This window comes from Lepisosteus oculatus, chromosome 17 (assembly GCF_040954835.1).
Source record: "Lepisosteus oculatus isolate fLepOcu1 chromosome 17, fLepOcu1.hap2, whole genome shotgun sequence".
Taxonomy (NCBI): domain Eukaryota; kingdom Metazoa; phylum Chordata; class Actinopteri; order Semionotiformes; family Lepisosteidae; genus Lepisosteus; species Lepisosteus oculatus.
The window spans coordinates 3296163-3319060 of record NC_090712.1 but is presented as its reverse complement, the minus strand read 5'-3'; the positions used below and the strand labels follow the sequence as shown (position 1 = coordinate 3319060).

At 43.8% G+C, this 22898-nt stretch overlaps 2 protein-coding genes across 10 annotated transcripts in view; one reads left to right on the top strand and one right to left on the bottom strand.

Moving 5' to 3' along the window:
- Positions 1–17450, top strand: part of rtn4a (reticulon 4a) — a 28529-nt gene extending 11079 nt beyond the window's left edge. For 4 of the 7 annotated variants that reach the window (XM_015362459.2, XM_015362460.2, XM_015362461.2 and 1 more), the window contains 6 exons: positions 10335–10542; positions 10747–10885; positions 14782–14851; positions 15490–15536; positions 15867–15925; positions 16494–17450. In XM_015362459.2, the coding sequence (XP_015217945.2) occupies positions 10335–10542; positions 10747–10885; positions 14782–14851; positions 15490–15536; positions 15867–15925; positions 16494–16536 (566 nt within the window). In that variant the 3' untranslated portion in view covers positions 16537–17450. Of the gene's footprint in view, positions 1–5227; positions 5537–8373; positions 8598–8971; positions 9000–10334; positions 10543–10746; positions 10886–14781; positions 14852–15489; positions 15537–15866; positions 15926–16493 lie in introns of those variants that run through there. The other 3 variants (XM_006638418.3, XM_006638419.3, XM_015362465.2) reach the window with 3 other exon arrangements.
- The window catches only part of LOC102686846 (EMAP like 6), a 118146-nt gene continuing 109200 nt past the window's right edge, over positions 13953–22898 (bottom strand). For 2 of the 3 annotated variants that reach the window (XM_069179828.1, XM_006638417.3), the window contains 4 exons: positions 21922–22025; positions 20985–21138; positions 20523–20623; positions 18185–19745 (listed from right to left, as the gene is read on the bottom strand). In XM_069179828.1, the coding sequence (XP_069035929.1) occupies positions 19721–19745; positions 20523–20623; positions 20985–21138; positions 21922–22025 (384 nt within the window). In that variant the 3' untranslated portion in view covers positions 18185–19720. Of the gene's footprint in view, positions 14193–18184; positions 19746–20522; positions 20624–20984; positions 21139–21921; positions 22026–22898 lie in introns of those variants that run through there. The other variant, XM_069179827.1, reaches the window with a different exon arrangement.

The window sequence follows — 22898 nt, the reverse complement described above, 5'->3', positions numbered from 1 at the left end:
AAGATTACTCGTATCAAGATTAAAATAAGGCTCTTGAGTGGCAACATGGATGCCAAGCATGGTGTTTATATTGGGCATGAGCATTTCAAAATTAGTGTGAAGAATTGTCATACAATCTGTTAGACATATTCCATATAAGCCTTGAATCTCTTACGATACATTTTGGAACTAAGGATCTTTCAAATTGTAAATGCTGTATGGGGGGGGGTGGGGGAACGACAAAACCTAAGTAGTTTTTACAATACACTTTAGTTACATGTGAGACAGAGGTACTACTTTTGAGATCTGACAGATTATCAAAGTCTATGAATATTTGTGCTACCTGCAAATGGCAGTGTGGAGCACTGGTCAGGATTCTGGCCTTGCAAGTGGAAGGTTGTGGGTTAAAATCCCAGGTGAGACACTGCGGTTGTATCTTGAGAAAGTTCATCTAGTTTGCTCTGGTGAAATACACCTCTATGCAAAGGCCTGCAGATGTTTGATTTACTTAAAATAATAAAATAGAAAATGTATCCTAAAAGGCTGAACCATAAAGATGTCAATTGTAGCTTTCATAATTCCAGAAGAATCTTAACAAATGTTAAATACTCCGGAAAGTATTTCCTGTTTAAAAAGTTTTACATTTTAGAAATGAAAACACTAGTTATTACTGTATAGTTCAGTCACCCAAGAGGCTTTCACTTGAATGCTGTTTTATGTATGCTTCCGTTAGCGATTCAGAGAGGAAGTGATTGAAACTTTACTTCCTCTCGCAATCTCGCCATGAGATGAATGGATTATATTGTCTCGCCCTTCTTACAGTTAATAGAAAAATTAGGATTTCCTCTAGCTTTCAATATTTTCAAATTTATTTTGACTGTTTTCCAAAATAATACCTGCTACTCCTCAGTTTTGTTTCTAAGATGTTCATTTGATCTAAGTGTAAGATCTTAACTCTGGGAACAACAGTTTTGAGTTTAGAAATAGCAGATATTGCCTTTGCAATTAAAGTTGATTACAAGAAGGCCATTTTTTAGATCCAGTTTTTTCAAATCAAACGTCAGTACCTCTCTGCAGATGATGATGGGGTCCCATTTGTCATTTACTAAATCATACCTGTTGCTGCTGTTCAAAAAATAGTTTTTAACGAACTTTGTTCTGTATACCGTATTATTAGTATGTATAATAAGCCTGAACTAAGCCAGGAAGGATTTTATTGGTTGGAAACCAGATCAGCAAGCCTGAATTATCTCCATACTGCAGCAAAGGTTTCTGCTTAGGTAATACTGCTATGTAAAAAAGGCAAAATATCTTCTAACAAAAGCTTCTCCTTGTTCTTATACCTTTTAAGGAACATTATTTTAAATGTTTTGCAAGTATACTACTTTAAATTCCCTTTATAAGCAAGAGAACCACATTAAACTGAATCATTGGCTTCATGAGTGGAATAAAGCAGCTTTCATTGTGCTGTATTTGATAAGTCATGGAAGTGCTTGGTTATCATTGGGAGGTGTCGTCTTGCTGGAGCAGCTTCATTTCATGCTGTCATTGGGAAACAAGCTCGTCCTGGTGCTGCAGGAGCTGGCAAGTAGAATCTCGGATGTCACCCAGTGAAATGGCACGGGGGATGATGCTTCACACACTGGGTGTGTGCGGCAGAGACGCCGCGATGCGCTGGGTCTTGATCTTTGATATTGGCGATGTCTGGAACACACGTTTCCTGTGAATTCGGCAAAAACCATAAGGAAGGTTCTTTGAGGAGACCATGTGACTCTTCCGGCCCATTTGATAATACTTCATCCAGAATGTCTTCCAGCTGTTTTTAAAGGAAGACAAAGTGCTGACTTCCACCATGTCATTGGGTAGGTTGTTCCATACTCCCACAACCCTTTGCATAGAGAAGTGACTCCTATTCCATGCTTTCAGACTGATAATACTTGAAACTTAAGTGAGAATGAGATCGAACTTTGCTGCATACAGTACTGTGAAGAGTTTGCTTGGAGCAGTTTTCTGATTGTTTCAGTAGGGGGTGCTTTCTCTTCTCTGGGTTAGGAGTTTGGTTTGAATAGCAGATATATTCCATGTCTATCATTTACAAATCTACTTCAGATGTTTTTTTTTCTTCTCTCTGAAACAATATTGATGTGCAATGTTGTTGGTATCGTTGAGGTTTTCCTGCAATGATCAGTGTGGGTTAAATGGAGATTTCTCTTATTCTGGACATTCAGACCCATTTGCGTACTATGCTGAGCAGAGGCAAATTAAAAGGCTGCCTAATTAGGCCCGTGCATGAGGAGATTTTTCAGGCATGGCGTTGCGTGCTGAATTTTTTTTTTTTATGTGGTTAATTGTGGATACAGTACATGCAACTGTCACCTCCTTGTTTGGTCTTCAGTCTTCTGTCCTTGCCTCAGCCTGCACTTGAGCTAGACGGGCTGCAGCTGGGTTTGCGGCTATTAGTGCTCGCAGCCTGACCTGGAAACCCCTAGGGTAGAAACAGCTGTTTAAAGCAGGCCGGTCTTTTGGTTAACTGGGTCCTGGGGGAAGGCTAGCAGTTGTCCATAGCTGTGTGGGGACAGTGCAAGCCTGGACCCTAGACCGTGTCGCACACTGTCCAAGAAGAGAGACCAGTGTAGCTCACCGTGGAGTCTCCCCGCCCACTACCCAGTTCCCAAACCAGTGTGTCTCCTGTCCTGTACACACAATAGAAATAAACTGCCGTGAAGGGAGGAAAATGGTTCTAAATTCACTTTATCTGCAGTGAATATATTCAAAGAGTATGAGGGTCACATAATGTGGGTGGAATCTTTGGGCATCAAGCACAGGAGCCTGCAGGCTCTGTCTTATTTTATACTTGATAGTGCTTCTGAATTTGTGAAATGAAATTCACTTGTTGTTCTCTAGGCTGTTCTGGGTTTCTTTTTCCTTTATAAATTAACCTTTGTGGATTGAAATGGGGTTCTCTGCCTGTCTACTGTGATGGTAGTCCGTGATGGTGGTGTAGAAGTGGATTACTCTGAAGTAGTGGGCAGGAGCGCTGGAGGTGCTCAGTGTGTTTCGCTTTGAAAGATAATGGCCCCACTTCCAGCATGAGTCCATTGAAATTAAATGCAAATTGGAATTTGAGTGAATGAATGAAGTCTCTTAAAAACATAGTATGCTGCAGTGATATTTTTAGTATTTGGAATTTTGCTGTGTGAATCAAAATGAAAAGGCATATTAAATTCAAATGATATTTCCGGTGCATGACAGTCTAGTTTCATTAATGTTTTTAGCTTGAATTTACCAGGTTTAACTGCAAGACTATCAGCTTGGGAACTGATAAGCAATATGCATTATCTCATTTGTTTTCTTCATCATTGCATTTGACCCAGTAGATGTGTACTTTGTCCTCTTGTTCTGCAATCCGATGTGACTCTTGCTATTTAGGTGAATTGGCAAATAACTAAACCTGTTAAACTGAATGTTTCTTTTTTTGGGAGAGTTAAAGAGTTAGTTCTCCTAGTAAAGGAGCATCAGACAGGATAAAGAGTGAAGGGTGCAAAGGGGAGAGTTTGCAGGATATTTGGGGTGTGTGGATAGTATTTGACATGCCACAAGATTCATGAGTTGGAAGGGTGGTGCCACCTTGTGGTAAGAAACTCAAAATGGCAGCTTTAGAGTAAACTGTAAAAATTAATTGGGATTGAGGGAAAGACAACTATCCCTTATTAATCTGCTAATAGGAAATACAAGCAATCCCTGTGCCAGAGGCCTGTCGGTAGTTTGTAATTTTCTCTATTTGTGGGAGGGCTTAAAACCTGTGGAGATTTACAGACAGTGGTCTTTGGACTGAAGGTTTTGTTTGTTGATGGTGAAACTTGACACCTAGAAATAATTGGAGGTGTGCTGATGGACACTGCACACTTCCATGTTGTGTTGCAGCTGCATAGAAGAACCAAACCTTTTGAGAAGATTGAGAAGACTCAAGTTGATTGCTTTCAGATGTCCTTCTGTCCCCACTAGTTTGACTGTAATGATAATGAAGATTTCGATTGTCATTTTGCAATCACAAAGCAACAGCATCTTGGTTTTCCATTTTCAGTTCAGTTCACTTTGTCATTCTGCACTTACACAGATGTACAAGAGAGAACAAAATAGATTCTCCTGGCCCGAGGGGCACAATTCACTAGGAACAGTCAGCATAATCATTGGATTAAAAAAAAACAGAGCAATGCAGAGTACATAAAATATCCAGTGGATTTTGCAAGGTTTTTATTTTTTTATATAGCTTGTCTACCCGGTAGTTGTCTGGCCCTGTGCTGAAAGCTTGTCTCCTGGAGCCCAGGTTTCCTTAGTGCCTGAACCTTAAAGCAGCCTGTGGCCCAGGGGGAGCTTGCAGTCAGGACTGGGGCTAAAGGCTCTGTTTCTCAAAGCCGGCTAGTGCAGTACAGCTTTTCTGCTTGAATGGGATCTAGACCACACAACTGACGCTAAAGCTGTGTCGTGATCTGCGAGAACTGCCTCATTTTGAAAGAACAGCTGTGCTGACTGAAGATGGGAAAGATGGATGTGCTGTTGTTCCTGGTTAGGTTTTCCTGATTAAGTGTTGTATAACAGAAAAGGCTTCTGTAAAGGCATTACACTTTATCTTCTAGCTTTTTTTTTCCTTGTAAAAAGATCCGTATCAAACGGAAGAAAAAGAGCCCCGAGATTAATGATAATGGTTGCGTAGTGTAAAACAAAACTGCGGAGATGTGCCATTACTATTAGTTTGAATTTTTGGCAGTGTAACGACTATGGTCACCCACATTTGGAGTGGGTTACCCATGTCTGCTTTCACCCCAGTCCCTGGTGTTATGGGTTCTGGCTATGAGTTTCATTCTAGGCAGTGCCCAGTGTGAAAAGGGGAGTCCTTTTGCTGTTCTTTATTGCCAGGGTTTAGATACAAATGTCCTCCATTGTTACATGAGCAACGTGATTATCCTTGAACCTGGCTTGTCTGCTTTTGCGATAAACAAAAGACATTCTTCGCTTTTCATGTTGCTGTATTCCGTGGGGCATCATTATGTGGTAAGCCATTGCTTGTGTCTCCGATTTACCTCTTAGATGTGAAAGGGTTTGAAGAAGGGGTCAGTTTAACTTGCCTCTGTGAGACGTGAAGCTCAGTGGCTGTTCTAGATGGAAGGGGCGGTGCCAGAGAAGGATGATGTGCTGGCCAGAGTACAGAAAGCGGGTCGAAGGGAGCAATTATTCCCCGGGAGCCACATTCTGTGAGAGGAGCTAAGCTACAGATCACACTGCGTCACTCCTGGGCCTCACAGCCAGCAGTCTGTCAGGTGACCCCAGTCCTGCTGCAGCAGTGCTGTAGTGCTGAAGAGCAGCCTGCTGAGAAAAAGCTGCAGTCCCTTCGCTGGGGGAGACCGTTGCTACACTCCATCTTGAGGGGCTGCGTGACGGGCTCACCCCACTAGCTGCTGCTGAACTGGAATGCCTAACTGATCCGACAGCTGAGGGTTCAAGTATCTCACCAGCAGAGGAGCGATGGAAAGCCAGCCGAAACACTGGAAAGATCAGGGTATCTGCCTTTTTTTTTTTTGAGTCAATGGAAGGAGATGGCTTTTTGTTTTGTTAATCTCTTACCTCAACAGCAGTGGAGACGGGTAGGCTTGAGCAGTTTGGGTGAAAACATGGGTAAGGTACAGCACTGCTTGCATAAGTTTAAAGGATTGCAACAGAGATGTGGAACTACTGTGTGCTGTGCAGCAGTAGTGTTTAACAAGGCATGGAGTCACGTGTAGGCCTAATTGGTGCAGAACTTTCTTCGCAGTTGTTTTCAATTGCTGGGGCCAGTCTAAGCGGTAAGAGATGGCGGTTTTTCTGTAGCCTTGGTATTAAAAGGAAGAGGGGGTCGTCATCTGTTAAACCAGATGTGTGCGCAGAACTGCGTGTGGTGGAAAGGTTTCTGTAAAATGGCCATGAGATTAACAGCCCAACCTTTGAACACCACTTTTCATTCCTGGAGCGAGCAGGAATTTTGTACAAAGGTAAACGGGGATTAGGACTAGAGTGGGCAAAGAATTTGAATTTTATGTACTGTATTCGGACCTTTTTTTAAGTTATCCACAATGCCTGCTTCAGTGTGTGGGTTCTGCTAGCTTATTTTAAGAAACCTCTCGGTTCTCATGCAACTTTTTTTTTTAATTCCTGAGATTAACTTGGCACTGCTTTTTTTTAAAAATGTAGCTGAATAAGTGTAAAATTGCATAATTGCGATTGCTGGATAAGAATGCAGTCCCTGGGTTTCGCTGATCGGCTTCAGTCTAGATTACAGCGAGCACTTTTCACCCACAGCCATCTTTCTTCCGCCGCTCGTCTCGGTGAAGCCTGATTGAAGGAGCGCGAATGCTCAGACACTGGCGGGACCGGGTGTTCCTGCAGCGCCAGTTGCTCTGTGGGTTATGACGGCTGGGGAGGGGTTGATGAAGGCGCAGGTTTTGTTCTGATGCAACAGCTGGCTGGGCAGCTATGATGTGTTGAAACCTGGAGAAAGTTCCAGGAGATGCAAGCAACGATTGTCACATTGCATCAGTTGGGAACAGAGGCTGACTTCACACCCCGTCAGCTTCCTGTCCGACCGGGCGACAAAGAGGAAACGGCCAGAGAGGGACGCTGGCTCGATGACTCGCCATTTTAACAGCGAAGCTAAAGCAGGCTCTTCTGTCCTCCTGCGGGCTGTGTGTCCTGCCAGGGTTGGCCCCGGTCTGAGATGGGCAGGTTTCTAGACCTGTAATAACCTGAGAACCATGTCGGAAAAGAATCGCTCCATTTTAGTAATCATTACACCTCCACTCAAACTGCTGTACAGGTAATGGGGATCCCCTCCACCACCAGTGTGCAGGCCCACATGGTGATGCGACAGCAGCCATAGTGCACCAGTACACTCCCCACACACCAGCTCTCGGGGGGAGGAGAACAGAGAAACGAAACCAGTTCAGAGATGGGGATTATTAGGAAGCCATGACTGGTAAAGGCCCATGGGAAATTTGGCCAGGACATTAGGGTAACACCCCTACTCTTTCTTTGAGAACCAAGTCAGTACCTCAGTTTTAGGTCTCATCCACAAGACAGCACCTTTTTTTTTTTTTTACTGTGTCCCCATTACTATACTGGAGTATTAGGACCCACACAGACTGCAGGGTGAGCGCCCCCTGCTGGCCCCACTAACATCTCTTCCAGCAGCAACCTCCTCTTTCCCAGGAGGTCTCCCATCCAGGTACTGGCCAGGCTCTCTCCTGCTGAGCTCCAGTGGGCTGTCAGTTGTATTTTGATGTGATTTCATCAAAAACCTGTGACTTTCAAGCAGGTTTTGGATGGACACTGGCTGCTGTCCCTTATCGGAATTAATGTTAATTTGGGGACTCTGTAAATATATCTTTGTTACACTGGGCACAAGAGCAAAAGGAGATTCACAAACCCTGTGTTGTATCCCAGCTGCCAACTCGGAGAGGAAATGTCAGGAATTAACTTCTGGAGTGCAGATGGGGAAGAAAGGGGTTACACTTCTATAATGACGATTCTTGCCGAATCTCATGCAGTTCCAGGAGGGCTTATGAGAGTTGCAAGAAGTACATTAATAGTAATAAGTAAACTATTAACTCTGAGCTGTAATGCTTCACCATGCACCCCTGATGAACTGCCTTCATCCTATCTGGACCCCGAGTACTGCATGGTTTACCGGCGATGGTGTGCAGAAGACCAGCACATGTAGTTTATTGACAATGTCCTCCAGCTGCTGCCTGAGGGCCTGGGTGTGAAAGTAACTGTACCTGTAGTATGCAGGATGTACAGGGATTTCCTATCCCAGATTGACAGTGCTTGCTTTATCTAAGGAAGCTCTTCGGATCCCTGCTTTATCACTCGGAATCTGCAGCTGGGGTGGGTGGCTTTGCATGTGGTTAATAGCAGAAACATTCAGGAAGCCGGTGATTTTTTTTTTGATCGCTTGATAAATTTTGAATACGGTTCTTTCTGAGTATTAACTGCTATTAAAACTAGTGTTTTTGAAGCTGTAGACGGAATTATATCCCCAACAAGTGCTGTGACAAAAGGTGAAGGTAATCTTGCTCCGAGAGAAACTGGTGCGTGATAAGTCCGTGATCAGTTCAGCTCGGTGACTGAAATTTGGTGTCGTTCACAGCAAATAAGAGCGACTCTTTCATTAAAGCTAGTTTCTCTTTCGGTACGCTACTCGGCATTATACCCTTTTGCATGCTTTGGACGCGCAGTGAAACCGTATCACCCGCATATGCTCCGTTTTCAGTTGTCGATCTCGACGTCCGTGCGGCAGAAGCGCGGTCGTGCGTGACGTGAGGCGGTGGGGGGTCTGACAGCCGCGCAGTCTGTGTTTTGGGGTGCCGGGGGTGTGATCTGGGAGGGAGGCGACGGGCCGGGGTGCCGGAAGCTGACGGTGCGACTGACTCAGCCCGGCAGCCCTGCTCCTGCGAGAGAGAGAGAGAGAGGGGGGGGGCATATCAGACCTCCAAGTGACCTAGCAGGAAGTGAAAAGCCTTTCTTTTTCGGTCAGCTGTGCTTGTAGCTGGTGCATGCAAGCAGGCACAAGATGGATGCCAAGCTGGGTTAGTCCTTTCATTTATTAAAGCGTGCGTCTCTTCTTTCTTTTTCTTCCCCCGCCGGTGTGCTTTACGGTATGGGTGTCGCTTCGTATTGTTTTTGTTTGTCTGTTTTTTTAACGAAATCGGTGCATTGTCGTGCTGACGCCGTAGCGGGGGGGAGGGGGGCGGCTGATATTGCGAGCCGGCGGTGTGGTCGGGGCGTTGCGGCGAGAGGCCCCGGACTGGTCGGGGCTGCTTTTCGGTGCCGACATCCGAGCTCCGGCGCTGCTCGGGAAATGGGCTGAGGAAAAAAACAGCCGCCTACAATCCCCCCCCCCCCCCCCCCGTCGAGGATCGCCACCATTAAGTGTCTGGAGGAGAAAGATCTCGATTAGAAAGGGGGTCGTAATTGGATGAGATCAGCACGTAAGTCACTGCTGATAGTGCTGGTGCTATTTTTAGCTGGACCAGATTACCAAATGTAGGCAGCCACCTTCGGAGGAGACAAAGGCTGGAAAACGCGCTGTTGTCGAGACTGCGTTACAGGCACCTGCTTTCACAGCTGCAGGAGGAGAAACGCCAGCATTGAGCATTTTCTCCTTTATGGGGAGCATTTCCGTCTCCGACATTCGCTAGGTTGGGTTTTCACGCTGTTGTCTTTCAGGCGCTGCGCATTGCTGAATGGATTTCTGCATTTGTCTCGCCAGCCGAATTCGGTCTTAGGCTGGGCTACTTTTGCCACGGACACTCCCCTCCATATTTAGACAAAAATCGGACCGTCTCGCCTACATCTTTCCCCTGTCGGACTGTTAGCAGCTTGTCGGTCTCAGGCGTGTTGGCGCCTCTCCAGCCTGCTGCTCAGACGCGTTTTCCTTTCTTCTCACCGCGGGCTGTGCTGCTTTATTGTAACATGTTGGGGTGCCTTTCCGATCTTGGAGAGATTCCTTTGACTCGGCCCTGGGAGTCAAACACGGACATGTCGAAGTGCAGTGCGGTGTCGGGGCTCGCGGGACGAGTCTGTCCACGCAGGTTTAATTCACGGGGGGTGATTTGTAGTTTAGCGACAGCACGACCTGCCCCCGGTTCGTGACTCTCGGGGCTGCAGTCGAGGGGAGAGTAGTGGAATAGAAGCCGGGAGTCCCCCTTCGTCACAGCTGTTAGGAAGTGCATGTTCTCACTTGACACCTGCCCCAGTGAGGGCGATAAGCGTGGCTCAGGAGTGCTCTGGGGAGCTGAAACCCGATCAGAATCGTGAACTTGAGCGCAGTGGAGTGAAGGTTAGCGTGCCCGAGTGCTGGGCTGCTATTCTGGTAGTGAAGGTCGGCCTGGCCAACATTTGAAACGGGGTTTAGGGTTGCTCACAGGTGCCTGGGGACTCCCCCTGGACTCTCTGAACCCATTCAGAAAAATGTCCTGAGATGTGTTGGGGGAGTGCTGTAGTGCTGTGCTTCGTTGCGAACAGACTGCATCAAGCCACACTCTTTGAAAGAATCCATGAAGCTGAGCACTTGTATGGATACGTGAGCCCTTTAGAATTAAAGCTAGGATCGTTACCCCCCCCATCTGGTTACCTGATCTATTTTGTGTAGTCACATTTGGAAAGCTGCTTTGTTTCACTAAACAAACCTTAAAATGGAATAACTGGAAGAGTTTTTTTGGGGTGCCTGAAGGTGTTACTTCCTACTGCCCGTGACAGGTGCTCGGGCTGGGCGGTGTGGCCGAGTGTGACCCCTCTCTCTCTCTCTCTCTCTCTCCCGGCAGTGGTGGACCTCCTGTACTGGCGCGATATCAAGAGGACGGGGGTGGTGTTTGGTGCCAGCCTGTTCCTGCTGCTCTCCTTGACAGTGTGCAGCATCGTCAGCGTGTGCTCCTACCTGGCCCTGGCCTTGCTGTCCGTCACCGTCACCTTCAGGATATACAAGGGCGTCTTGCAGGCCGTGCAGAAGTCCGATGAGGGCCACCCTTTCAAGTGAGTGCTCTGAGGCTGGAGGGGGGGGGTGGGCTGGTGCACACAGGTGCAGATGCAGCCAGATGGCAGCATCTTCATCCCTGTGGTAAGTAGTGCTCTAACCCTTCCTTCAGACAGAAGGCTGGTCAGCACAGCGGCTTCTTGTTTTTGAAGCGTGGTCATCCTGAAGGCTGGGATGCAGTTAAGTGGGTCCTCTCTCCGCAGGGCTTACCTGGAGTCGGACGTGGCTTTGTCCGAGGAGCTGGTTCACAAATACAGCGATGTGGCCCTGTCTCACCTCAACTGCGGTTTGAAGGAGCTGCGCCGCCTGTTCCTGGTGGAAGACCTGGTGGACTCTCTGAAGGTGAGGAGCCCGTGTGGACAGGGACTTGGAGTTGGGAAGGGGACCCAAGTAGGATTCCCTGTGTGACTCCAGGCCATTCGGAACAAGGCAGTTCGCTAACCCAGCGTCCTAGTGCCCCTGCCTTTCAGTCCATTTGCTTTGTCCAGATACAATTATCTGATAAAATTACCTAATCCGTTTATTACCTAATCAATGATGCCCTCTGTCTTCAAAAGAGAACCATCAGAAGCTCTGTACTCAATCGGTCCTTCACAGTCCTGTACACAGTACTCCCAATTTCATATCCTTGGGATTCTCACTTTACTTGAAAATGTATAGTTGTACAATTAAAAGACCTCGCAGGGGCATTGATTTACTGGAGGTGGCCAATATCTTTAAAAGTTTTTGCTTGATTTTTTTTTTTCCTGGCTCGACTTGAAGTATGCAGCTGGGGGATGGAGTTAGTGGGTCAGGGCTCTCTCTAGTCCTGTCAGCCCGGTGACCCGTGTGGTCTCCCGGGCTCGTGCACGTTAGGCAGCAGTTCTTCGCTCCCCCTGTGTGTGCGTGTCAGGGTTCAGAGCCATGAGCCCTGTTATGGAAAATCGCATGATTAATTCTAGATTAGGTGGATATATTAAACTGGTAGTTAAAAATATGAGAACAAAGCATTTTCCATGTTGTATGATCCAGGAAAGTGTTTATGAAAAGTGCTTGCTTGCTTTCCTCAGCTGTAAGCTAGGTGATGATTCTGTCATGGTTTGAGATGCAGCTGCTGTACTGTAAGATGTTTTAATTGCAGCGTGGGCATGGTGAAATCCAACAGTTTCACTGTCTTCCTGTCTGGAAATAACGGTTGTGATGGGTGAAACTTGCAGCCTTGAGCTGGGGTTAATTTTTAAAGGGAGCCTTTGTATGACCACCATAGTTGACCAGATTGATGGTTTTCTTATGCTCAAAACTCAATCGATTGTTTGAAAGGTGCACAGTTCTGTTTTGGTTTCTAAATTGGGTTTAATGGAGCCGAGTGCACTAAAAAACTCACTTCTGTATCTCGCTGCTTACTGTTTTATAAGTACATACTAACTGACCCCATGTTAGTCTGTAGGTGTTATTTCATTGATGAACTCAATCAACACCCCCACATGGTGATTTGGTAACTCTGCACACAGTGGTAATCAGTTCTGCTTAGGGAATAAGAGCTAAAACAGTTCAGTTAAGGACTAGTTACACCAATGTTAATGACCGTGGAGGCAAGTGAGGTTGATGGGATTTAGAGGTAGAGAAGCCCAGCACGAGCTGCTTCCCTGGCTGTGTGAATGCAGCCCCTGTGTGTGGACAGCGAGGGGTCTCCATGGAGCAGTGCTGCGAGGGGCTCATGCGGAAGGCAAATCTTCATGCAGGAATATTTGCTGCACACAATGGGGGCATTGTGGAGCCGAATTCTAGTGTTAAATGCAGCTGAAAGAGTTCAGTGTGGAAGTCCCAAGAGACAGCCCAGTGCTTTGGTGATTCCTCTGCACCCATGAAACTTACACGCATCAGGATTTTTTTCTAGTCTGTGGGCTCTTTTTTTTAGGGGTGGCGTGCATCCCCATTCACCCATACTCTGCTGCAAGGCTGGGCTGCCCAATCAACAGCCTATACTGATGCAGAGAACACTGGGGATCGACAGTCTTTATCTGGTGCTGGGCCATTTGAGAACGTATTTAATATGGATCAGCACTCTTAGGATCAGTGAGGGGACGATCTGTCACTGTGGAATCTGTTATACATTTTAAAAACTAGCTACGGTATTTGTGATTGTGCAAAGCAAGCCGCTTATTTTTATGCCACCTCACGCGGTTCATCAAGATGTCCTAGTCTAAGCAGGGTGCAGCAGGTGAAAGTTACATCAGGAGCTCTTAGTTCTGTTGCAAATGGCTGGAGAGTGGAACAGCAAGGCACTGTTATAGGGGAAGAGTGAATACAGAAGGTCCCTTCTTAAAATAATGCTTTATATAGCAGTGTGCAGTTTCCATGAAACGTGTGACCATAATGTCCCGCCCTGGCCAAGATCCAGTGCTCCTTGCTGCGGCTGTTTTTAGGGGGCAGTTCAGAGTGGGGCCGTAGACGAGAGCTAGCGAATGAGGAGGCACCTGTAGCATTGACTGGAAAAGCATCTTGTTAAACAACTGCCGAGAATGAGAGGACCCAGGTTCGAGTTCACATCTCAGGTCGTCCCTGGAGCTGGAGTAATAAACTGAGTTTCTCGAGCCCTTGACTATATATTCTGGCATTCTTCCTGGGATTGGAGAATTTGGATTAAAGCGATCTAACACTTCTCTCTAAGCAAGCTCATCACATTTCTTGCGCTATAACAATAGGAAAGCAAGACAACAGCTGGAAGTCATGAGGTGCTGGAGAAGCCGGGCGCTTTATCAAGTTTCTGTGAGTAGAATTGCATTTGAACAAGGGTTTCATGCGGTGAGGAAGAGCAGCACTCAGTATTAAAACTGTACATGGGCGACTTCTGCGTAAAACCAGTACATAGCCCTTTTGTCCGAATCAAAAATGAATTGAAATCAAATTAGTCTTGACTCAATTGCAGTGATGTTTGTTTTAAGCATTCAAGATCATTTTAATTGTTAGTGCTTCAGGATAACAGCTCCATTTCTTATGCGGGGAATTGACAGGGATGTATGACTGGAGAGCTCACCATTTGGTAATTCATATACTAGATTTCTGAAGGTGGTTTGAAATGTTGTGAAAGAACTTCTTGTCTTTGAAAGTCACTGTATAATCTTGGTATGTCAAGCAAAGTGCCTCACAAGAGCTCTAGATCATGTGCCAGCACATGCCTGGCACCATGCCCTGCTCTTCACCATACCTCTGCCCCCCAGTGACTACACAGCCACCTGCAGCCCAGTGCCCTCAGACTTCAGGCCTCAGCCATAAGCGGCATTGCGACAATTTGTCACAGGAGAAGGGGGCATTTCAGAAGAAGCTGGTGACCTTGGCGAGGGTCTGGGATTCTGCCAGGTGCCTTGTACCTAGTAGAATAATTCACATAGCAGGCTTGTTAATAAGTTAAAGGCTGGAATGAGGGTGGCCCTTTTCAGGTACCTACTCACCAGATAGTGAGCACAGTGCTTGCTGTAGGGTGGTCTGAGGGCTGGGTTTAGAAGACAGTCTTGGTGATGGCTGGAGCTGTCCCTGTGAGACTGAGAATGTCCGATCTAATGCAGTTGTATGTCTCATGGCGAGAGAGATACTCCGTGTTTGTGAGAGGATCCAGTCTGTCGCTTCTGCTTTCTGACTTTTTGTTGTCTCTACACTCCAGCTTAGAACCCTGTGGAAATGGCAATTGTAATTCTTAACTTTGTTATAGCAAACTTTATTTCTGAGTGTGTTCTAAATAGGGGAAGGCTGAGTTAACTGTTCAACATTAATTCTCTAAATGATCTTTTTCATAGTTTAAATTTTAGAGGCACTGTTGGTAGTCAGCATTACAGAACAGGAACACAACTGAGGAGTTTGTAATCTGGCCATCGTCTCTCATTTTTAACCCTGCTGAAAGGTGCAGGTTTTTCTGGTCTAAACCTTATGAGTTCTCTTTACCTTTTTATACCTGAAGTAATGCATCTCTAGTATGGAATGTATTAAAGAGAAATTGTGAAGCTGATGTTAAATTGAAGCAATGTGATTTGTTAGTAAAAATACAGCAATGAAAAATGGCTGAGGTCAAAGAAACTGACACCTTCTCCCTGTTTATCTTGGTTACATCAGGTTTAAATGGAGAGATTTTTGCTGCTTTTGGAAGATGTTCCTCAGGGTACATCTCCTTTCAATACTAGTGCCATGTTCTCGCAGTGAGCTGTGTGTAGGGTATAGATGATTAATGGAACATTAACAGCTTGTTTTTTTTCCTGTTCTCACAGTTTGCAGTGTTGATGTGGATCCTTACCTATGTTGGTGCCTTGTTTAATGGTCTGACTCTCCTAATTCTGGGTAAGCTTCTCACACATCTTTTGAAGAATCTCTTTAAACTTTAAAGCTAGTGTACACCACAAAGCCAGTTCACTGCAACCTTTGGAAGTTAAATGTTTTTCAAAAATAGAAATTAACAAATTTTGATTGTGCTTAAGTCCTTAAAATTTGTAGAATAGAGTTTTATGGACAGTTGTTGCCTTAATGTGCAATGTGAATATTAGATTAAGTAGATATCCTTTGGTATGATTTGGCCTTTGTCACTGTAGTGCAGGACAGGCTTTTCAAAGTGTTCAAAATGGAAGTGGGGCAGTAATTATGATACGTGTTCAGAAAATAGTCAATTAGGACAGTCAATATGCTCCCAGTCTAGAAGCATGCAGAGTGCAGTTGCCCAGACCTGCACATTTGCAGATGTAGCAGTACTAAACATTACATGTTGGAATTTGGATAACGGTGGCAGTAGGGTTTTAAAGCGTGTTGAAAAGGCCATCTAATTATTTGTAATGAAACAGTCAGAAATGCTTCTCTCTTTGGACAGAGTTAACATTAACATTTAACTGTACATGAAGTAAATTGTGAATTTTTTAAAAATCATTCCACAAGTGAGGTTGCTCGTGTCTTGCTGTTGAATTTGAGTATTTTCTTCCTCTCTCCAGCTCTGATTTCAGTGTTCAGCATCCCAGTTATTTATGAAAGACACCAGGTATGTACTTTGTAACTTTTTGGATGGGGAAAAAAAAACACTTATTTAAAAAGTGCAGTCTACCAAACCTTGCTGGTTGTAAGCATAACAATAAATCTTCTTTTGCTAATCTTCAAATCACAAACATTGAAGTATCCAGTTCAACTGGGATTAAGTTATTACTGTGGAAGTGTTTGTTTGCTGACAGTCTTTAGAGGTTTTTCACTTAATCGCTTTTCAAACCTGGGTTTGACTTTTGGGTTATTGATGAATGTAAAATGGCACTTACCAGCAGGTAATGTAATTTGGTTCTATTAGTGCAGAAAGAAAAACTTTTTTCTCTCTCAACAGGCACAGATTGACCATTATCTAGGACTGGTAAACAACCAAGTCAAAGACATTATTGCTAAGTGAGTATAACTTAAGTGACTATTTGAGGTTTCTATTTAGTGACTAAGAGGATCTTGAAGTGGTTTTACACTTAATTTGCTAAATTTAACCACAGTAATTTTACATGGTGCAGTTTCTTTTAGAATCCAGGTCCTTTCATACCTTGAATGACTGAGTTTACCTTTCTTAAAGCAATTCTAATTTCCTATGTAATTGGTAAGGTGGGGGTCTGTATGACAAATTGACTATAAATGATATCCTGTTACAACTGGAGCACTCTGGAGTTTATCAGGTGTTCAGCCATAATCCTGCTTTTCCTTTCTGAGCTGTTGAAAATTTTCATTGTCAACATCCTGGGTTATCTGTGTGAAAAGACCCCCCCGATGTAAACCATTACAGTATCTCCCCCATCCCGTGGGTACGCTCTGGTGCAGGGGGAAGGGGATTTGGGGATTTCAGGACTCTCATCAGGCAGCTCGTGGCCGTGCTCCTGAGGGCGGGACCTGTTGCGTGTGGGGTGTGAAAGCACGTGTCCAGCAGAGGGGTGTGGTGCGTCTTTAACCCACAGGCTTGGTTTTGTCTTCCCAGGATCCAGGCGAAAGTGCCGGGGCTGAAGCGCAAGGCGGAGTGAGGCTCTGCAGCTGGGCGGCACCGCTGAGGGGAGGGGGGGGGTGGATCAGTACCCTTGACATTGCAGTGTAGTTTCACACATCTATTTCCAGTTTAGCAGTCCTCTAGTGTTGTGGAAAACTTAACTCTTGTTAACCTGTTGTTGGTTTTCACCAGCTCTTTAAGTATTATATGCCACTGCATTGTATGGAACTAGGTCTAATTTTTATTTATCTTGTTTAAAACACTGGTTTGTATTTAAGAAAAAGCAAAAACGTAATTTGGAGAAAATGAACAAGATGCTCTGTCGGGGATAGTCTTATGTTAATAGAAATCATGGTGCAGGTTCAGTTTGGTTGGGTTATTTTTTTTCCATGTTTTACCCACTTTGTATGGTCTGCATTCAAGGTTGGTGGTCTTTTTTTTTTTTTTAAGGAAAAAAGTGAGTGGTACCATCGTGGCAAGAAATGAGTACTGAGATTTGGTATGATGAAATGTAGTGGTATTGTGATTTTACCGTTTTATTGATTGGCGATGTAGTGTTTCACAAAAGCTTAAGCTTTATTCAGCAGCTCCACAGTGCTTGATATTTCAGACTGTGACTGTTCTGAGAACTGTTCCATAGCACATATTGCTTCAGAGTATTTCTAGAACATAGTACTTTTTGCAAAAACATCTTGACATTTCACCTCATTGCAGCTGCCTAGTTGTCTGAAAGAACACGTTTACAAATCAACACTTTAAACCCTGCTATCTCCGTCTGTGGACCGAATATCTAATGCTGCAAAATATGTACCCTGGAAATTTCAAGCATTGTTTGTTATGCAAGTAATTTGTGAATGAAACTTCATACAATTGTGATGAATTCTGCTGAGAACTGTCTGTGGAATGCATTGTGAAATGTAAACAAGTACCAATAAAGCTTATAGACAAAGATCTGTCTTCTTTCAGCCTTGCTGTCTTCTGCTGAATGTGGTTAAGGCTTGGTGTGGGTACTGTAGTTAAGGTGAAGTTTGAACAGCTAATTTATTGGGTGCAACTGATTCCAAGTACATTATTCAATGGAGTCTTTTTTTTTCGTGCAGGAAGATTTTGAAATCCAACACGGTAGCAAATTAAAGTGATTGCCCTCATTTCCCTTTTAACATTGTATGGTTAAGGAAAACCAAAGGTAACTAAACATCTCATCTTGCCTTGTAAAAATCAAGTTTGTCAAATCTGGCCATAGCTTTATTTTTACCTCTGCCCAATTTAATAAATGTAAAAAGTCAGTTTAAGTTCATGCATTTTAATTTAGGGGTTATAAATTCTATATACACATTTGTAGTGTTAATCATCAGTAGGGATGAGTTACTAACATTGACAATGTGTAAGCAAGCTAGTAACACTAAATTGCCTATTTATGCATATTCAGTGTGCCTATGCCTCATTTCATTAGGAGAAAAAAACATGGTGTCAGACTGACTTAAGATTTTAGAGGGGAATGCCACAACCTGAATGCTGTCTACACTGGGCTATTATGTGTGCTGTCTGGGAGATGACCATTCATTTACTGTAATGGGACAGAGTAGTGCTGTCCTAAGATGTTCATTTACAATATTTAAAGGAAGACAAAATATCCTTGATAAATATTTTAAGAATGAGGATTATTAAGATACTTTTAACTGCATAATGTTTATTTTCTTGTACACAATCTTTATAGTCTTTCCAGATAGTTGAACATTTTAACAGACAACATTTCACACATTCATTACAAATACATATTTTTTTCCCCTGTAAAAAAAACACCACAAAACTGATTGTCATTCATACAGTAAAATTCACTTCATTCACCAGAACTTAACTGCATCAGCTGTGATTTGGATTTCTTGAAAAATAAATTCATGCATTAAGCAATTCTTTTCTAATTTACATTATAGTACAAACAGTTCTTTAACAAATTGTCTAGACAATTCTATACAAAAATTAAATATAAAATGTATAAACCGTGAACAAATTCATTACAGACAATATTGACACTATTGCTCACAAGGATAGCTAGCAGGTACGGTCAGATCATTGAAAGACGTTGCAGGACATAACAGACACCGGCTGATTATCAAACAAGACAAAAATGAAGACCAACTACTCGGGAGTACAGACTGCATAGTCAGCTTTGGTGTGCCATTGTTCCCCCAGATTCAAAACATACAGCTCATGCAACAGCAGGCACCCTGTTCTGTCAACCTTGCTGTGAGTACCTTACAGGAGGATGTTAGGGCAGCTAGAGTATGCCTTGTTTTCACATGAGGAATCAATTCCGGTACTAGCTCTCTCGAGGAGAAACCCTCATCATCGAACCAGCTCTCAGAATGAGTTGGCAAGCCATTTTGATCATTTAAAAAAAATGTTTTTAAAAAAACATTGCTTGGTTTTGAGCTGTTGGATTTAGACTGACTCCTGAGCTGTACTCTGGCATTTATTTGGATAATTCAGCCAAAGATTCAGCCATCCATGGAATGGTTTTTATGTACAAAACAAAAAAACCCCATTGTATTAAATTAATAAAACTAACACTATTGATAGCCCTCCATTTACAATCTATAGCACCAGAAGTGTACAAAACAACTTTAACTATGTAACTGTGAAAGAACTCAGATAGGTAATACAAAAATCTCAAAAGGCACTTAATGCATGTCTGTTTACAGAAAAGAAAGGCTTTTTAAAAAAAATATTGGTTGGCTAGAAAGGTTTATTTGAAGTCTGCAATGCCTGGGCAAAACTGTAAAAAAATTGGCATGATTACTATTTTCTGCCTCCTCCACTGCAGAAAGCAGATGAAAATGTAAACACAAACGGTAATTTTTTTAAAGATCTGTAAAACAGCATTTACTGTAGCAAGATGACTTCTGTACTGTATAGTGAGATACCAGCTGTCAAGACCAGCAGGAATATTTATTTCCCACTAGTATATCAGCATAGCCTGCTCGAAAGCCTATCAAGGTACTAGGTGATATTTGCAAAGGTTATTACAGTGCGTTCCCCACACCCCTCCCCTTCAGTATCCATGATCGGTGTTTAACAGCAGTTCTGTGCCACAGTTGGCCAAACTGTTTAAATGCAGCATTTCAGTAACAGGTTTGTAGCAGCCAGACACTTGAGGCATTGGAATCCCTCCAGCTTCACACCACATGAGATCACCTGCAGCTCTTCAGATGGGTCCTTTTTTACTGGCATTTCCACACAAACACACTGGGAGGTTATAAAGAAGTGAAAAGGCATCAGTTCACCTTTCCATTATGAATATATTCAGCTTACACATCAAAAGGCTAAAACTGGTTATAGGTTCTGCTGTAACTGTGCCTATTAAATCATAGTCAACTTTTATCATCATGCAAAGATGAATCTATCTACAAAGGCAAAATATTCAGTTTGATCATGTTTAATAAAAAAGCTTTCTAGGCTTCTTGCATTACCAAAAAAAACTTCTATATTAGACAATTAGACATCCTGGTTAAGGCAGCAATAATTTGATGTGTGAATAAAAACACTGCTGTTACCACTTCTGTGTTCAAACTGACATTCAGACTTATTCAGACAGACATCCCGATGTCTGGAAATGTGTCACATCTGTGAAACTCTTTCTGAAGAGGTTTTCACCTTTTTCTATTAGTGGACTATGTGAATTATATAATGGGGAAAGAGGTACAGACTAGTAACCTTCTTGTCAGAGCAACATAAGCTGTTATCTCCCTTCCTCAAAACATGGCAGCTAATGTACAAACATGAGCTGAAATTTACAATTTAAAAGATGAAGCTACATAATGGAAAGAGTCTGTCTTAATGGTCTGTCTTGGTAAAAGCTAAAACACAAGAGATTTTAATTTAAGGCAAAGCTCCTGCTGTAACCTACTAAACAGTAGGGAATAAAACGTTTCCTTTCTCATCCAAGAAAAATGACCTGTTGACCTGATGAAGAATTATCGAACTGCATGTGAAACAAAATGGTCACATAAATGAAGCATTTACCTGCAGTCATCTCCTCCTGTGCTTATTACGTATTTGTCATCGTAGGAGAAGCGGATGTTGGTCACATGAGCCGAGTGGCCAAAGTAACGCTTGTGTTTGGCCTGTGGAAAAGCCAGAGAGCTGGATGAAGCTGTTAATCATGTCACCACTAGCTGGGGCCACAAAGAGTAAAACTAACCCTGGATTTTACAGAATAAAACATCAATGACATACAGTATGGTGGTCTAGGGTAGAATAACAATTTGATATTTATTCTCATCACAATTTTAGACTTTTACATCAGTTTACAGTTATGGAAAACTGTAATAATAGAAGTCTGACATAAAATGCTCTAAGTTGTCCAGTCAACCTCTATACCATGTACTTGCAGAGCTAGAGAGTACAGTCAAAACCCCAGCTTTGGGGTTTGCACAACATTTTGAGGCTAAGCAAATGATTTCAGTCCGATTAAAAGAAACTCACAAACTTTTCGGTGCATGGGAAATCAAAGAGCTTCACCAGCCCAAAGTCATCCCCCGTCACCACGTTGAGTCCAGCGTGAGAGACACAGGCGCAGTTCACATCCGCCTTGTCTGCGTTCCGGGGCCAGATTCCCAGCACTTCATCTCCCAGGATGCTGCGGGGAACAACCAAGGACAGCTCATTCAGCTGCCAGCAGCTTGGTGAGCTGAAATGTAAAACCTGCAACCTTAATGGGATTTATAAATCTAGTGAACCAGTGTGAAGACTGGAGTTTAGTAATTAGCTGTAGGCTTGGCCTGAGGTACTGGAGGCAGATCTGAGCACACCAGTGGCAGGACAGGAGAAAGGAAACACGAACAAGGGAGGAGGCAGATGAGCTCATGCCTAGCTGAGCTGTGCGACGCACAACGGATGATATTTATCCTGTGGTCCAGCTTCAGCACTGCGGAGACAAAAGCCTGCCAAGGCACAGCTGGTATTGATTGCCCTAGATCCTCATTTCCTGGAGCAAATGATTTCTGATTAAGAACAGGATATTGCTGCACAGCTCAGCTAGGACACACTAGCGACTATTTTCATCAAAACCAGATAGAATTTGCGTTTAAAACCCTTTTCAGGATTAGTAAATCATTGTTAAACCTTTTTGGCCTCTGCAGCTCCGCGCCCAACTAAGGTGATGATGAGTTGTCATTGTTTTCCACACACGGTCCCAGAACGGTGGAGTTCACGCACCACTTGCAGGACTGATAGTTCTTGAAACAGAGGGTATCTTTACAGGTGTGCAGCAGACTAACAGTCTCTCTGAGAAATAGCAGCCCCCCCCATCCTCAGCAAAGAGTTTTATGTGCAGCCAGAGATCTCCAGGTAGCAGAGGAATTCAGCAGATCTGCTGGGAGGGTGGCCGGACTGGCCTGGCCCGGCCCTGCCCCTCACTCACCTGGTCCAGCTGGCCCATGTGATCCTGTCCAGGACAGACTGCTCCGTCACGGTCTTCCCTGTGGGCACCTCATGGACCTGCCGCTTGTAGGCCCCGGTGGACACCTGAGCAAAACCAACAAGCAACCGATCAGGTCCGTCATCTCTTTCTGGCCCACAGACTCTTCTTTAGACACTGATGACGGAATCAGTCACGCACAACGTGAACAAAAAGACAATTCGCCCAGCAGCAAATAAAGCAAGAGGAAACCACAACTGAAAGGTATATTTAGGTCTATCTCCAAGGTAATGCCCTGGTATGGTGTCACTCCAGAGACTCAATGCTTTTTATAACACAGCCCAGTGTCACACAACACATTTCCAACTGCAGTGATCGGAGTTTAAATATGGCCCAGTTTAATTATACTTCACACTGCATATGGGTCTTGGTTTCCAAAATGGAAACACATTTATTGTGCACAGGGTTGCACAACACGGACATCTGTACATTTAAATAGAAGTTTCAATATCAAATAGCTTACACATAGGGGTCAGCAGCAGATGTGCTGGTACAGTTCTAGCCGGGCTGTACAGACCCTATCTCATCAGTGACCCAACGAAAATGAATTTGTCTATATATAACCTCTGTTGTGTTAGGGACATTTTATCATCCATGAGCACTCCAGTAACTCTACAGGTAAAAGGCTTGTCGTGTGGTGCACTGCGCTGTGGATGGATATCAGAACAAGCTGGTTGAAACTTCAGCACCTACTGTATGTGGAGAAAGCCATGTAAAGCCCATAGAGGAATAGCAGGAAACAAGCTGATAAACAGCCAGAGCAGTTTGTTATTTTTTGCATGCTAATTAATTATTGAAAACTACACCTTTGGCTGGAATTGCTCATAAAGAGGTATCAGAGGATCTAAATGACAATTTGAAAATGCAATTGTGAGAGCAACAAATTGCTGTCATTTTTTTCTTGGGTTTTAACTGCATTT